The sequence below is a fragment of the Nycticebus coucang genome, chromosome 13 (genome assembly GCF_027406575.1).
Source record: "Nycticebus coucang isolate mNycCou1 chromosome 13, mNycCou1.pri, whole genome shotgun sequence".
Classification (NCBI taxonomy): Eukaryota; Metazoa; Chordata; class Mammalia; order Primates; family Lorisidae; genus Nycticebus; species Nycticebus coucang.
In genome coordinates this window covers 80,057,694-80,072,133 of record NC_069792.1, presented here as the reverse complement: position 1 = coordinate 80,072,133, position 14,440 = coordinate 80,057,694, and the positions used below count along the sequence as shown (strand labels likewise).

General features: G+C 39.4%; 1 protein-coding gene across 5 annotated transcripts in view; it reads left to right on the top strand.

Annotated features, from left to right (window-relative positions):
- Positions 1 to 14,440, top strand: part of SAMD12 (sterile alpha motif domain containing 12) — a 435,459-nt gene that overhangs the window by 263,228 nt on the left and 157,791 nt on the right. The window contains exon 5 of one of the 5 annotated variants that reach the window (XM_053559289.1): positions 10,232 to 10,537. The exons of the other annotated variants lie outside the window; for them this stretch is intronic. Coding sequence (XP_053415264.1) covers positions 10,232 to 10,392 — 161 coding nt within the window. The 3' untranslated portion in view covers positions 10,393 to 10,537. Of the gene's footprint in view, positions 1 to 10,231; positions 10,538 to 14,440 lie in introns of those variants that run through there. 5 annotated transcript variants of the gene reach the window in all.

Sequence of the window (14,440 nt, the reverse complement as noted above, 5' to 3'; positions counted from 1 at the left end):
TACTTGTATTTACTGTAACATCGCTTATTCAATAATGATTTTCTCAGCATCTCTTTTCTGGGCAATAGAATATGTCTCTGTACATTGTCATTAGGAAATGCTTCCTTTTGTCTCTTTTCCAAGGAAGAAATTTAATATATCCTGCTCCTGAGATGGAAAATATAAGCCATTCGGTTCCCTTTTATGCACACATGACGCGTACCAGGTGGCTCCTTGGCTAATCAGTCCCGAATTATGCTATTTGAATGTCCAGGCTCCACCATGTCTTTTATTTAGTTGGGCTCCAGTGTCACAAATCTGACATTGACATCTCAGTTTTCTGCCTTAACATGGGAAAGCATGAGCTCTTCCTCCCCTGACCCACATGACTGTGACTGCCTTAGTTCTCTCTTCTTTCCCATGGCTCCTCTCAGTGTGGTGGCAAACTGGCTTCCTCTCCTACTTGCCAAATGTTGATGCCTCTGGCAATGGGGCTTCTTGGTTGTTCACATTTTTCAAGCTCTTTGGAGAATTTCACCTACTCCATCGTTGCTTTAGCTACTATGACTCTCATTTACACTTTAGATGGCTTTGAAGATCCTAAAGGATGTGAGCCCCTAAATTTTCCACTAACATCTTTCTTTTTTGTTGTTGTTCTTTTTGCTTTCTTTCTGTCGTGGGGTCTCACTGTCACCTAGACTGCAGTGCAATAGCACAATCACATCAGCCTCAAACTCCTGGGATCAAGCCATCTTCCTGGGCTCAGCCTCTGGAGTTGCTTCCACGACAGGTGTGTTCCATCATCCGCAGCTAATTTTTAGCTTTTTGTTTTTTGTAGAGATGGGATATTGCTGTGTTTCCCAGGCTGGTGTTGAACTCTTGGCCTCAAGTGATCCCCGCAAAGTGCCAGGATTACAAGTGTGAGCTACTATGCCCCACTTTCAAATTTAGAACATCCAAATTTAACCCTGTTGTCATTGCCACCATCTCCCTGGTCTGTTTTTCCTGCTGTGTTTCTTTTCAAGGTTAATGCCACCGGTGCTCTTTACATCACTCGATGCAGAAAGTAGGATCAGAGTCACTTGCGATAACTCCATTTTCCTCACCATTCACATGGTAACCACATCCTCAGAGTTCAGCTTGTAAAGGGGGTTTCTAGCTTTTCCTGGCCTCACGGGCCCTGCCTGTAGTGTGAATCCACCCTCTTCAGCTCCTTCCCAGTCTGTCTGGATAACCTCTAGCTGCCAGCTGGCCTGGAATCTCTGCCCAGCTCCCTCAATTCTTTCTCAGTTAACTTCCTACTTCTATTTGCCAGAGTTAAATAGATTTCTGATAATATTATTTCCATCCTTAAAATATTTGGTTTAAAATATACTTACAGCACAAAATCCAAACTTCTTAGCATCCCATAGAAAGCCATGCTAGACATTTCATAGATGTATTAACTTTGGGCAAGGTGTTTATCAGAAATTAAGATGCCTTAGTTATAAAAATGAAAAAAGGATCTACTTCACGGGACTATTTATGAATATGACATTATAAAACTTGTGGAAGGACATAGCCTTGATGAGATATCACCTCTTCTGAGAAGCCTGACCTTTCAGGCAAAACCGACATTTCCCCTTTGCATTACTAAGCACTTTGTTCAAATGAATAAAGCTACATTCATCACACAGTATTTGTTCCCTCATCACGGGACAAAAAGGAGCACCTATCGGATGTACGTACGCTGTTAGACGCACAGAAGTACAGTGAAGGCCCAAACTGGAACTTAGCCTCACCTAAGGGAATAGGTGGGATAAGGAAGACTTGCAGTGTTATTAATACATGAACTAGTTTTGGAGGATAACAGTTTGACAGGTGCACAAAGGTTGGCACGAAGCAGAAAGAGGATCCTATAAAGTTGTGGTGATGCTGTTTCCCTCATAGATGATGAGCAAACCTCAGTTTTCTTCTCATTTTGCCTTTCCCTCCTAATGCTCAACAAAAAATGGATTCTCTGTATGCTTTTGCTAATGTAGATTTAATTGTTGTTTTTCTCTCATTCATTTGTTGTGCTTTTGTTTTCTTAACTCCTATTTTCCTCTTAGTCTCTTCAAAGCAGTGAATGCAATGTCATTTATTTTATGGATTCATAAGAAAATACGCATAGCATCTTCGATCATCTTTTTCCGTAAACAGTGTCGCTTATAATCTCTTTGTTTTCTTTTTTAAAGAATCTCTTTATTCCCTTGTAACCTTTTATATTGACTTGACCAGTATTGACAATGGCATAGGTTCTTAAATATATAAACCATTTGCCTGCTTTGAGTTGTGTTGTCTATTATTTTTAATCCTGAAGTGTTCTCCTAAGAGACACTCTCAAGTAAGTGTAAAGTGAAATTTCTCCTGTGATCTATGAGCTCAGAGGTCATCATGGAAAAGGATGTTGGACTAATAAACTCCAAGGATTTTGTGCAGATCATTCTTCTGTGATAGGGTCTTTCATTACTACTTTATTTGATTATGATCTGCCAACCACATACCCCTTTCTAATTTCTTCCATGATAGCATTTTCACATTTCAAAATCTTCACACCTATTACAAAAATGTTGTGACCAGGAGGTTCTCTAATTTTATTAAATCTTTAAACCAGTGATTTTCAACTCGTGTGCCATGAAAGAATCTTAGGTGTGCCACGAAAATTTTAAAGATCATTAATTACATTGTTTTCAAAAAGAAGTTCAAAGCACGTTAAGTATATTCTTCTCTTTTTTTATCAACATAATTTAAGTGTGCCATGGAAGTTGAACTATAGGTTCAAGTGTTCCATGAGATAAAAAAAAAAAGGTTAAATAGATTAAACAGCAGAAAAACACTGCCGTAAACCATCAGATAAATTCTATTAAGTATGAACTTTATATTTAAAGGCCTAAACAAAGACTTCATTGGGGGATTAGTACCAATTTAACAGTAGAGGTAAAACTTATGACATATATCCTAGTTAACATCCACTCTTATTTCATTTTCATTCTGGGAATCCATTAGGGTCAGTTAATTCAAGCAGGTATTTATTTATTTTTTTTAAGTATTTTTCTTCATGGCAGAAAAACATCTGCCTCATGGTCCCTCTAGCATATGGGAGAAGTGTCCACACATTGTCTTTCTAATGTGGACTTGTCTATCAGAAATCCTTATCACTGCTTCTGTACAACTCAATATTCTATGTCATTCTTGGCATGATGAGCAACTTTTAGGGAACTCTAAAGACCTACAGTGCCACATGTTTGCCTCTGCAGAACTCATCAGCCCCAAATGCATAGACCTTTGCATTTACATGTCCTAGAGGAAAGAATATATTTGACGTCTCCTATTTGGACAGTTTATGATGGTCATTGGATTTCATTGTTACATCACCTTGACCTTGTGGTTTGACTATGGATTTGAACATCTTAAATGATTGATGTTGCTTTGAAGAAAGATGAATTATGAGTTTTCCATAATTGATATTGGTTACTTTCTTGGGGTAAGTAAAGTCCCTGCAATCTGGTCTCTGTGATATTCAAAAGTCCTATGGGCTATTTAGAAAGAAAGTTGCCTCAGGACAATGATACATGGATGAGATGAGAAGAAATTAAAGCCATTTTCTGAGATACACCAAGCTATTCTGGCTTTTCTAAGAAGAAATAGATAAATATACCAAATATACCAGCTATGTCCTTTTAAGATTTCTGTTCCTAGTAATATATTTCAACTAATTTCTCTGTGGCCTTTTCTTTTTTTTTTTTTTTATTGTTGGAGATTCATTGAGGGTACAATAAGCCAGGTTACACTGATTGCAATTGTTAGGTAAAGTCCCTCTTGCAATCATGTCTTGCACCCATAAAGTGTGACACACACCAAGGCCCCACCCACCTCCCTACGTCCCTCTTTCTGCTTTCCCCCCATAACCTTAATTGTCATTAATTGTCCTCATATCAAAATTGAGTACATAGGATTCATGCTTCTCCATTCTTGTGATGCTCTACTAAGAATAATGTCTTCCACTTCCATCCAGGTTAATACGAAGGATGTAAAGTCTCCATTTTTTTTAATGGCTGAATAGTATTCCATGGTATACATATACCACAGATTGTTAATCCATTCCTGGGTTGGTGGGCATTTAGGCTGTTTCCACATTTTGGCGATTGTAAATTGAGCTGCAATAAACAGTCTAGTACAAGGGTCCTTATGATAAAAGGATTTTTTTCCTTCTGGGTAGATGCCCAGTAATGTGATTGCAGGACCAAATGGGAGGTCTAGCTTGAGTGCTTTGAGGTTTCTCCATATTTCCTTCCATAAAGGTTGTACTAGTTTGCAGTCCCACCAGCAGTGTAAAAGTGTTCCCTTCTCTCCACATCCATGCCAGCATCTGCAGTTTTGAGATTTTGTGATGTGGGCCATTCTCACTGGGGTTAGATGATATCTCAGGGTTGTTTTGATTTGCATTTCTCTAATATATAGAGATGATGAACATTTTTTCATGTGTTTGTTAGCCATTCGTCTGTCATCTTTAGAGTAAGTTCTATTCATGTCTCTTGCCCATTGACATATGGGATTGTTGGCTTTTTTCCTGTGGATTAATTTGAGTTCTCTATAGATCCTAGTTATCAAACTTTTGTCTGATTGAAAATATGCAAATATCCTTTCCCATTGTGTAGGTTGTCTCTTTGCTTTGGTTATTGTCTCCTTAGCTGTACAGAAGCTTTTCAGTTTAATGAAGTCCCATTTGTTTATTTTTGTTGTTGTTGCAATTGCCATGGCAGTCTTCTTAATGAAGTCTTTCCCCAGGCCAATATCTTCCAGTGTTTTTCCTATGCTTTCTTGGAGGATTTTTATTGTTTCATGCCTTAAATTTAAGTCCTTTATCCATCTTGAATCAATTTTTGTGAGTGGGGAAAGGTGTGGGTCCAGTTTCAGTCTTTTACATGTGGACATCCAGTTCTCCCAACACCATTTATTGAATAGGGAGTCTTTCCCCCAAGGTATATTCTTGTTTGGTTTATCGAAGATTAGGTGGTTGTAAGATGTTACTTTCATTTCTTGGTGTTCAATTCGATTCCAAGTGTCTATGTCTCTGTTTTTGTGCCAGCACTATGCTGTCTTGACTACTATGGCTTTGTAGTACAGACTAAAATCTGGTATGCTGATGCCCCCAGCTTTATTTTTATTACTAAGAACTGCCTTAGCTATATGGGGTTTTTTCTGGTTCCATACAAAACGCAGAATCATTTTTTCCAAATCTTGAAAGTACGATGTTGGTATTTTAATAGGAATGGCATTGAATAGGTAGATTGCTTTGGGAAGTACAGACATTTTAACAATGTTGATTCTTCCCATCCATGAGCATGGTATGTTCTTCCATTTGTTAATATCCTCTGCTATTTCCTTTCTGAGGATTTCATAATTTTCTTTATAAAGGTCCTTCACCTCCTTCGTTAGGTATATTCCTAGGTATTTCATTTTCTTTGAGACTATGGTGAAGGGAGTTGTGTCCTTAATTAGCTTCTCATCTTGACTGTTACTGGTGTACACAAAGGCTACTGACTTGTGGACATTGATTTTATATCCTGAAACATTACTGTATTTTTTGATGACTTCTAGGAGTCTTGTGGTTGAGTCTTTGGGGTTCTCTAAGTATAAGATCATGTCGTCAGCAAAGAGGGAGAGTTTGACCTCCTCTGCTCCCATTTGGATTCCCTTTATTTCCTTGTCTTGCCTAATTGTATTGGCTAGAACTTCCAGCACTACGTTGAATAGTAAAGGTGACAGAGGACAACCTTGTCTGGTTCCAGTTCTAAGAGGAAAAGCTTTCAGTTTTATTCCATTCAGTAAAATATTGGCTGTGGGTTTGTCATAAGTAGCTTCAATCAGTTTTAGAAATGTGCCACCTATGCCTATACTCTTCAGTGTTCTAATTAGAAAAGGATGCTGGATTTTATCAAATGCTTTTTCTGCATCTATTGAGAGGATCATGTCATCTTTATTTTTGCCTCTGTTAGTATGGTGGATAACGTTTATGGACTTGCATATGTTAAATCAGCCTTGCATCCCTGGGATGAAGCCTACTTGATCATGATGAATGACTTTTTTGATGATAAGCTGTAATCTATTGGCTAGGATTTTGTTGAGAATTTTTGCATCTATATTCATGAGTGAGATTGGTCTGAAATTCTCCTTTTTATTTGGGTCTTTTCCTGTTTTTGGTATCAGGGTGATGTTTGCTTCATAGAATGTGTTGGGGAAGATTCCTTCTTCCTCAATTTTTTGGAATAATTTCTGCAGTACAGGAATAAGCTCTTCCTTGAAGGTTTGATAGAATTCTGGTGTGAAGCCATCTGGACCAGGGAATTTTTTGGTTGGAAGCTTTTTTATTGTTTCTTTGATCTCAGTGCTTGAAATTGGTCTGTTCTCCATTTCTTCCTGGCTGAGTCTAGGGAGAGGGTGTGATTCCAAATATTGATCCATTTCCTTCCCATTGTCAAATTTCTGGGCATAGAGTTTCTGGTAGTATTCAGAGATGATCTCTTGTATCTCTGTGGGATCAGTTGTTATTTCCCCTTTATCATTTCTGATTGAGGTTACTAGAGATTTTACTTTTCCATTCCTCGTTAGTCTGGCCAATGGTTTATCTATTTTATTTATTTTTTCAAAAAACCAACTCCTTGTTTCATTAATTTTCTGAATGATTCTTTTATTTTCAATTTCATTGATCTCTGAATTGATTTTGGATATTTCTTTTCTTCTACTGAGTTTGGGCTTAGATTGTTCTTCTTTTTCCAATTCCATAAGATCCCTTGTGAGATTGTTAATGCGCTCTCTTTCTGTTTTTTGAATGTAGGCATCTAAAGTGATGAATTTTCCTCTCAAAACTGCTTTTGCAGTATCCCACAGGTTTTGGTAGCTTGTGTCTGCATTGTTGTTATGCTCAAGGAAGTTAATGATTTCCTGTTTTATTTCTTCCTGCACCCATCTGTTATTCAACAGAAGATTGTTTAATTTCCGTGCCTTTGGGTGGGGTTGAGCATTTTTGTTAGAGTTCAGTTCCACCTTTAGCGCCTTATGGTCTGAGAAGATACAAGGTAAAATTTCAGTTCTTTTATTCTGTTGATATTTGTTTTGTGTCCCAGGATATGATCAATTTTGGAGAATGTTCCATGGGGTGATGAGAAGATTGTATATTCTTTATCTTTGGGATGGAGTGTTCTATATGTGTCTATCAAGCACAGTTGTTCTAGGGTCTCATTTAAATCTCTTATATCTTTGCTTAATTTCTGTTTAGAGGATCTGTCCAGCTGTGTAAGAGGAGTGTTAAAGTCCCCTGTAATTATGGTATTATCAGATATCATATTCCTCAGACTGAGTAAGGTCTGTTTCAAGAATCTGGGAGCATTTAAATTAGGTGCATAAATATTTAGAATTGAAATGTCTTCTTGTTGTATTTTTCCCATGACCAATATAAAGTGACCATCTTTGTCTTTTTTGACTTTAGTTGCTTTAAATCCACATGAATCTGAAAATAAGATTGCAACTCCTCTTTTCTTCTGAATTCCATTTGCCTGAAAAATTGTCTTCCAACCCTTGACTCAGAGCTTGAATTTGTCTTTTGAAGCCAGGTGTGTTTCTTGCAGACAGCAAATGGATGGCTTGTGCTTTTTAATCCAGTCAGCCAATCTATGTCTCTTCAGTGGGGAATTCAAGCCATTAACATTTATTGAGATAATTGATAAGTGTGGTAGTATTCTATTCGTCTTATTTGTGAGAGTCCATTGCTTAGTTTTATCTTTTGCATCAGTGTGGAGGTTAGGTTCTGTCCTTTAATTTCTGAGTTCTTACTTTGCTGCTATTCCATTGTGGCGGTCAGTGTGCAGAACAAGTTGAAGTATTTCCTGTAGAGCTGGTCTTGTTGTGGTGAATTTCCTCAATGTTTGTATATCTGTAAATGATTTGATTTCTCCGTCAATTTTTAAGCTTAGCTTAGGAGGGTGCAGAATTCTGGGCTGGAAATTGTTCTGTTTAAGTAGATTAAAGGTAGATGACCATTGTCTTCTTGCTTGGAAAGTTTCATTAGAGAAGTCTGCCGTCTCTCTGATGGATTTGCCCCTGTCGGTCAACTGGCACTTACTCCTGGCAGCTTGCAGAATCTTTTCTTTTGTCTTGACTTTGGACAGGTTCATCACAATGTGTCTTGGAGAAGCTCGGTTACAGTTCAGGCGGCCTGGGGTCCGATATCCCTCTGAAAGCAGTGTGTCAGAATCTTTGGTGATATTTGGGAAATTTTCTTTTATAATATTCTCTAGTATGGCTTCCATTCCTCTGGGGCATTCTTCTTCCCCTTCTGGGATTCCTATAACTCGTATGTTGGAATGCTTCATAAAGTCCCATAATTCTGACAGTGAACGTTCTGCTTTCTCTCTCTTCTTTTCTGCCTCTTTTACTATCTGAGTTATCTCAAGAACTTTGTCTTCTACCTCTGAAATTCTTTCTTCTGCATGGTCTAACCTGTTGCTGATACTTTCCATTGCATCTTTAAGTTCCCTAATTGACTGTTTCAGTTCCTTCAGCTCTGCTATATCCTTTTTATATTCTTCATATCGTTCATCTCTTATTTGATTCTGTTTTTGAATTTCCTTTTGGTTATTTTCCACTTTATTAGCAATTTCCTTCATTGTTTCCATCATTTCTTTCATTGTTTTCAACATGTGTATTCTAAATTCCCTTTCTGTCATTCCTAACAGCTCTTTATAGGTGGAATCCTCTGCAATAGCTACCTCATGGTCCCTTGGCGGGGGTGTTCTGCACTGTTTCTTCATGTTGCCTGGAGTTTTCTGCTGATTCTTCCTCATGAGTGATTTATTTTATCTGTTTCCTTGCCCTAATTTTCCTTTCACTTCCTCTTGCTCTTTAAGTTCTCATGCCTGTGGACTAAGGATTACAGGATCAGAAGGTTGAGAAGGTTGAGGAGCAAAAAAGGGATGAAAGAAAGGAGGACCGAGTGTTAAGAAAAAAAAAAGAAAAATAGAGAAAGGAGAGGGGGAGGGTAAAAGGAATATTGACAAAAAGAAGAGAGGCACAGAAAGAGGGAGACAGAGCAATATAGGTGTACAGTAGGGTACTTTGACACAACCTTAAAAAAAACCCCACCTTCTGGGGGTGCCCAGTTGGGTGGTTCCCTTGAGGTCAGCAGCTCTTTGCTAACCTGATCAGACACAGTACCCCACCTCCACCAAGTAGAGAGGAAAGACAAAAATGCTATAAATCAAACCAAAACAAGCAAACAGAAAACTTTACGCGATAAAATTGGGTGAAAAACCAAGTAATAGTGGTAGAAACACTAGCAAAAATGAAGTTCTAGTTACTGAAAAAGGCAGCAATGGGAAATTATAATTAAACTAGAAAAATTGAGAAAGAAAAAGGATCTGTATGGAAAAGGTTGAAATTAAAAAACAAAACAACATCAACAACATCAAAATAAACAAACAACCAAACCAAAAAAAAAGACAACCAAAAACAAAGCAGTATGTATATGTTATTGAATATTGTCTGGGCAACACGTGGTCTTCTGGGGTATGAGATGTTAATCACAGTTCTGATACGACTGGAGGCTGCTGATTTCTCAAACCCCAGCAGGTAGACACCCTAAATCTCTCTTCAGCCCACTTAAAAGGCACTTTGAACTTGTAAACTTGCTGAGCAGAAGCTTTCCTAGGAAAGTACTTGTCGCTGGAATCACTGCTGAAGTAGCTATCCACTCACCCAGTGTGCCAAAACTGGTCTCACTCTGCCCCTGAGGGTTAGGGCTGCAAGGCGACTCAGACCCCACCCTCAGGCTACTTGGTCTCTGGTTACCATCTCCCACCCGATTCTAGCTCTGCGACCCTGAGGGCGGAGCTTGCCGGGGCAGATGGCTCGCAATGGCTCCCTGTGACCCACAGCCAAACACTATTAGCTCCGTCTGGCTCAGCGTCTCAGACTGGGGCCCTAGACAACGGCCAAAGTTCTCCACACTCCCGCTCAGGCTCTCCCCAAGGCAGTTCAACTGAGTGCCAAGTCCAAAGACACCAAAACAGTTCACAGGTAAGGCCTTTCTGGTTTGCAGTCTCGCTGCTACTGAACTTACAGTTGCAGGCGGGTTTATACGGATTGAACACATGTGACCACTTGCCATTTTTCACTGTTTTAGTCCTCCTCTTGGGGTCCACAAGTCTCTCGCTGACTCCCTGTATCCTCGCAGGGGTGATGATAGGCAGATCCCAACAGCCAGAGATGCCTGGAGTCCTATCTCCCCAGATTCATGGTGCCCAGATGCAAGGAAGCTGTTACTCGGCCGCCATCTTGCTCCACCTCCTCTGTGGCCTTTTCTTTGGAGCCACCAATTCTCAGTGTCTATCATAAAGCTCTATATGGTATAGATGTTCAAGCCTCCCACTGCATCGAAGTTTCTACATGCCAGCTCCAGAGGGCATCCATATATAGACTACACTCGGTATGGGCTTTAAAGTTGTGTAGTGATTGGTCCAGCATTGGGCCATTGCCAAGAATAAAGTCTACTTTTCTGAAACAATTTCTCCATTCTTAGTATCTCCTTTTCTTTTGTTTATCTTTTATCATTGGAATTATATGTTCATTAATTTTTTTTAATTTATTAAGAACCTCCCCTGTGCCAACGCTATCTTTATGCCATGTATTAAGGATATTGGGGTAAATATGACAGAGTTTACCCTTGAAGTCAAGTGAAGAAGACATACACAGAAAGTGTTATAGCACAGAAAGGCATGAGGAGTAACAGAAGTAAGTATAGAATTTTGTAGAATTGTGTAGGAAGTGCATCTATCTGATCCAGAAGAAATGTGCCAGCAAGAGTGACCTCCAGACTGAGCCACCTATTCTAGTTAGCAAGGTGTGTTTATTTCTCTTTAGTTGTGCAAAAAATATAAACTTGCCAGGGTGATAGGAGTTTTAGGGAGGTACAGCATGTTGTGAAAGTATACTTACTGTTAATCCATGTATTTCCTGAGCTCCTGCTATGTGTCAGACCTCTACTGGGTTTCTGTAAAATATAGTAAGCAAGGTAGTTGTGGTTCTCATACACACAGATTTTATATTTTAATGGGGAAAACATTCACCAAGAAGGAGCCATAGCAACATGGAGAGTGATAGGAAAGGATGCGTTAATTATGTTTTGGGAAGAGAGGAAACAGACTTTTCTAGCTCCAAGGAATCAGGAGAATTCCCTCAGGGAGCTGAGATCCAAAAGAGGAGGAGTTAGCCAGGACAGGTGATGCTTGGGGACTATAGAAAGAAAAATGTCCCAGGTGGAAGAACATTCTGCTCTGAGGCTGTATTAGGGTTCTTTGGGGAAACCAAGCCAAAGTGTATATATAGATACATAAGAGGAGATTTATTATGGGCATTGGCTCATGTGATTATGGAGGCTGAGAAATCCCACAATCTGTCATCTATTAACTGAAGAACCAGCAAATCTGGTAGTGTAATTCAGTCCAAATCTGAAGGCCTGAGATTAGGGGGAACCACTAATGTAGGTCACCAAGTCTGGAAGCCCAAGAACTGGTATCTCCAATGCCCAAGAGCAAAAGGAGATGAATGTCCCAGCTCAAGAAGAGAAAGAGAACTTGTCCTTCCTCCACCTATTTGTTCTATTCTTGCCCTAAACAGATAGGATAAGGGAGCTCACCTGCTTAGGTGAGGACAGATCTTCCTTACTGATTATGTTGATTCAGTGGGTACTCTCCCTTCTGGAAACACTTAAAAATAATGTTCTCTTATCTCAGGCAAGTTGACTATTACAGAGGCCAAGGTTGAAGAGGAAGTTTAGTGCCTTCCTGGAATAGAGGGGAGGCTAGTATAGCTAGAGGGTCAGGAGTTAAAAGGGAGCGGAGATGACAGGAAGTGAGGTTGGAAAGGTAAGAAAAGGGACCAGGTGGTGAAGTGTGAATGTCTTATTTGTTTGTGGTTCTTAAGGAATCTAGAATTTATTCTGGGACAGTGGGGACTACTAGAGAGTTTCAAATTAGAGACAATTCTAGTCAGATTTATGTAACAAAAGAGGAGGAGATGTGTGGTGGCTCATGCCTTTAATCCTAGTACTGTGGGTGGCTGATTTGGTGTATTACTTAAGCTCAGGAGTTTGAGACCAGCATGAGCAAAAGTGAGACCCCCATCTCTATTAAAAATAGAAAAATAACTAGGAATACATGGTAGTACCCATTGGTAGACCCAGCCCCTTGGGAGACTGAGGCAAGAGGATCACTTAAGCCCAAGAATTTGAAGTTGCTGTGAGCTATGATGACACCATGGCATTCTACCCAGGTCAACAGAGTGAGACTATGTCTCAAAAAGAGAAATTAAAACAAAAAAAAAATTTTGCACTGAAAAAGGAGAGGAGAGACAGGAGGCCAGACATCCAGGTAGGAGGCTGTTGTTGCATTAATCTATGCAGGAGATGATGACAGCATGGATGAGGGTGGCAGCAAATGGAGATGAGAGAGGTCAACTCAGTACACTGGTCAATGTGTGGCAATAGGTTGAGTAACAGTAAAGAAGAGGGTTGTAAAATTTCAACCTTCACTCCTCTTCACCACATTTTCCTCTTTCAAATGTAAGACCACCTTTCAGCAGAATTTTTTGGTTCTACTTCCTCAAAATGTAGATTCCTAAACTCTACTCTGGACTTGCCGAATTAGGCTGTCAGAGCCAACCATTGGTACTTTTCACAGTTTCACCATAAATGACTCTTGTGCATGTGAAGACATGAGGGCCACTGCCCTGCACCATGTAGATTCAGAACACACAGTATACCAGGCACATACTAGGCCTTCAGAAGCACCAGATTAAAACTCCCTTTGGCCTTGAGTTTGCTTGTCATAACCAGGTAACTTCAGAGCAAGGCTTCAGTCCTTGGGGTGCTTCAAGATATTCTGTGTTAAAGCCCAAACTGTGATGGAGTCCTTCCAACACTTTCACCTAAGCGTGTAGGTGATGTGTTCAAGATCTACGAAAGTGGCACACTCTCCACACATGATAACCCCCCATAGTTCTCAGGAAAAAAAATGCTGAAATCCCACTTTCTATTTCCCAGGTAACATGAAACAAGTTCTCTTGGGCAGCCCCAAAGGGCAATAAACAAGGTACTTTCCACAGAGACTACCATTTCCTGTGCTTGGTAGGTATAAGGACAAAGTTGTCATGGTAGACCTGTAAATATAGAAAAGGGGAAGAAGATTAAGAAAGACAATTCCTTCATTTCTACAAAGAACAATTTGGTGATTCATATTTGAAACTATCAATGTTTCACAAGGTTAGGAAGCAGTTATCAAAATCATTAATATCTAACATTAACACTAGATACTGTTTTTTATTTCTAGACAAAGGTATAGGCTATCAAATCTTTAGTTTATTACTAATAAATGTCTGGAGCTAATATTGATGGTGCACCTATTTACAAATTTGGCATTTTAAATTCTATCTTTAATCCCCCATAATAGTTTTGCAAAATAGGTATCATGAGTCCTCTACTAAGATAAAGAATCTGATACCCAGAGAGCTGCAATGCCTCCCAAGTTCAAACAGATAAAAAGTGGTTGGATTAGTAAAGATTCCTCAGAGAAATAGAACTAGTAGGATGTGTGTGAGTTTGTGTGTGCGTGCATGTATAGAGCGAGACAGAGACACTGATATATTATAAAGAGTTCAAACAATTATGGAGATTGAGAAGTCCCAAGATCTGCAGTCAGCATGCTAGAGATCCAGGAAAGCTAACAGTAATTCCAGTTCAAGTGCAAAAGCCTGAGCACCAGGAGAATATGATGCAAGTACCATCTAAGAGATGGTATACCAGGCACATACTAGGCCTTCAGAAGCATCAGATTAAAACTCCCTTTGGTCTTGAGTTTGCTTGTCACTTTAGGCATGCCCTAAACTCAAGAAGAGTCGATGTTTCATTTCAGGGTTAAGGCAGGCAAAAAAACAATGTCCCAGCTGAAGGCAGTAAGGCAAGAGGAATTCCCTCTTGCTCACAGGAGGGTTAGCCTTTTTCTTTTATTCAGGCCTTCAACTGATTGGACAAGTTCCTGGTACATTGGGGAGGCTAATCTACTTTAATCTGTGTACCAATTCAAATGTTAATCTTGTCCAAAAACACCCTTACAGATATACCGAATAATATTTGACCAAATATCTGGGCACCCTATGGTTCAGTCAAGTTGACACATAAAATTAACTGTCACAGTGGGTAAGATGGCAGATTGCCTCCAAAACCAATGATATTTCCTCTCCCCCTACCTACCTGCTGTGAAATAGCTCTTATTTGAAAGACACATCTTTGTCTGTTACCAAAACCCTTTGGCTGAGATGCCTCCTGCATACCTGAGCTGTTGGGGCATTAAGAAATCAAATTTGTTTATTTTCCATCTCAACATCATAA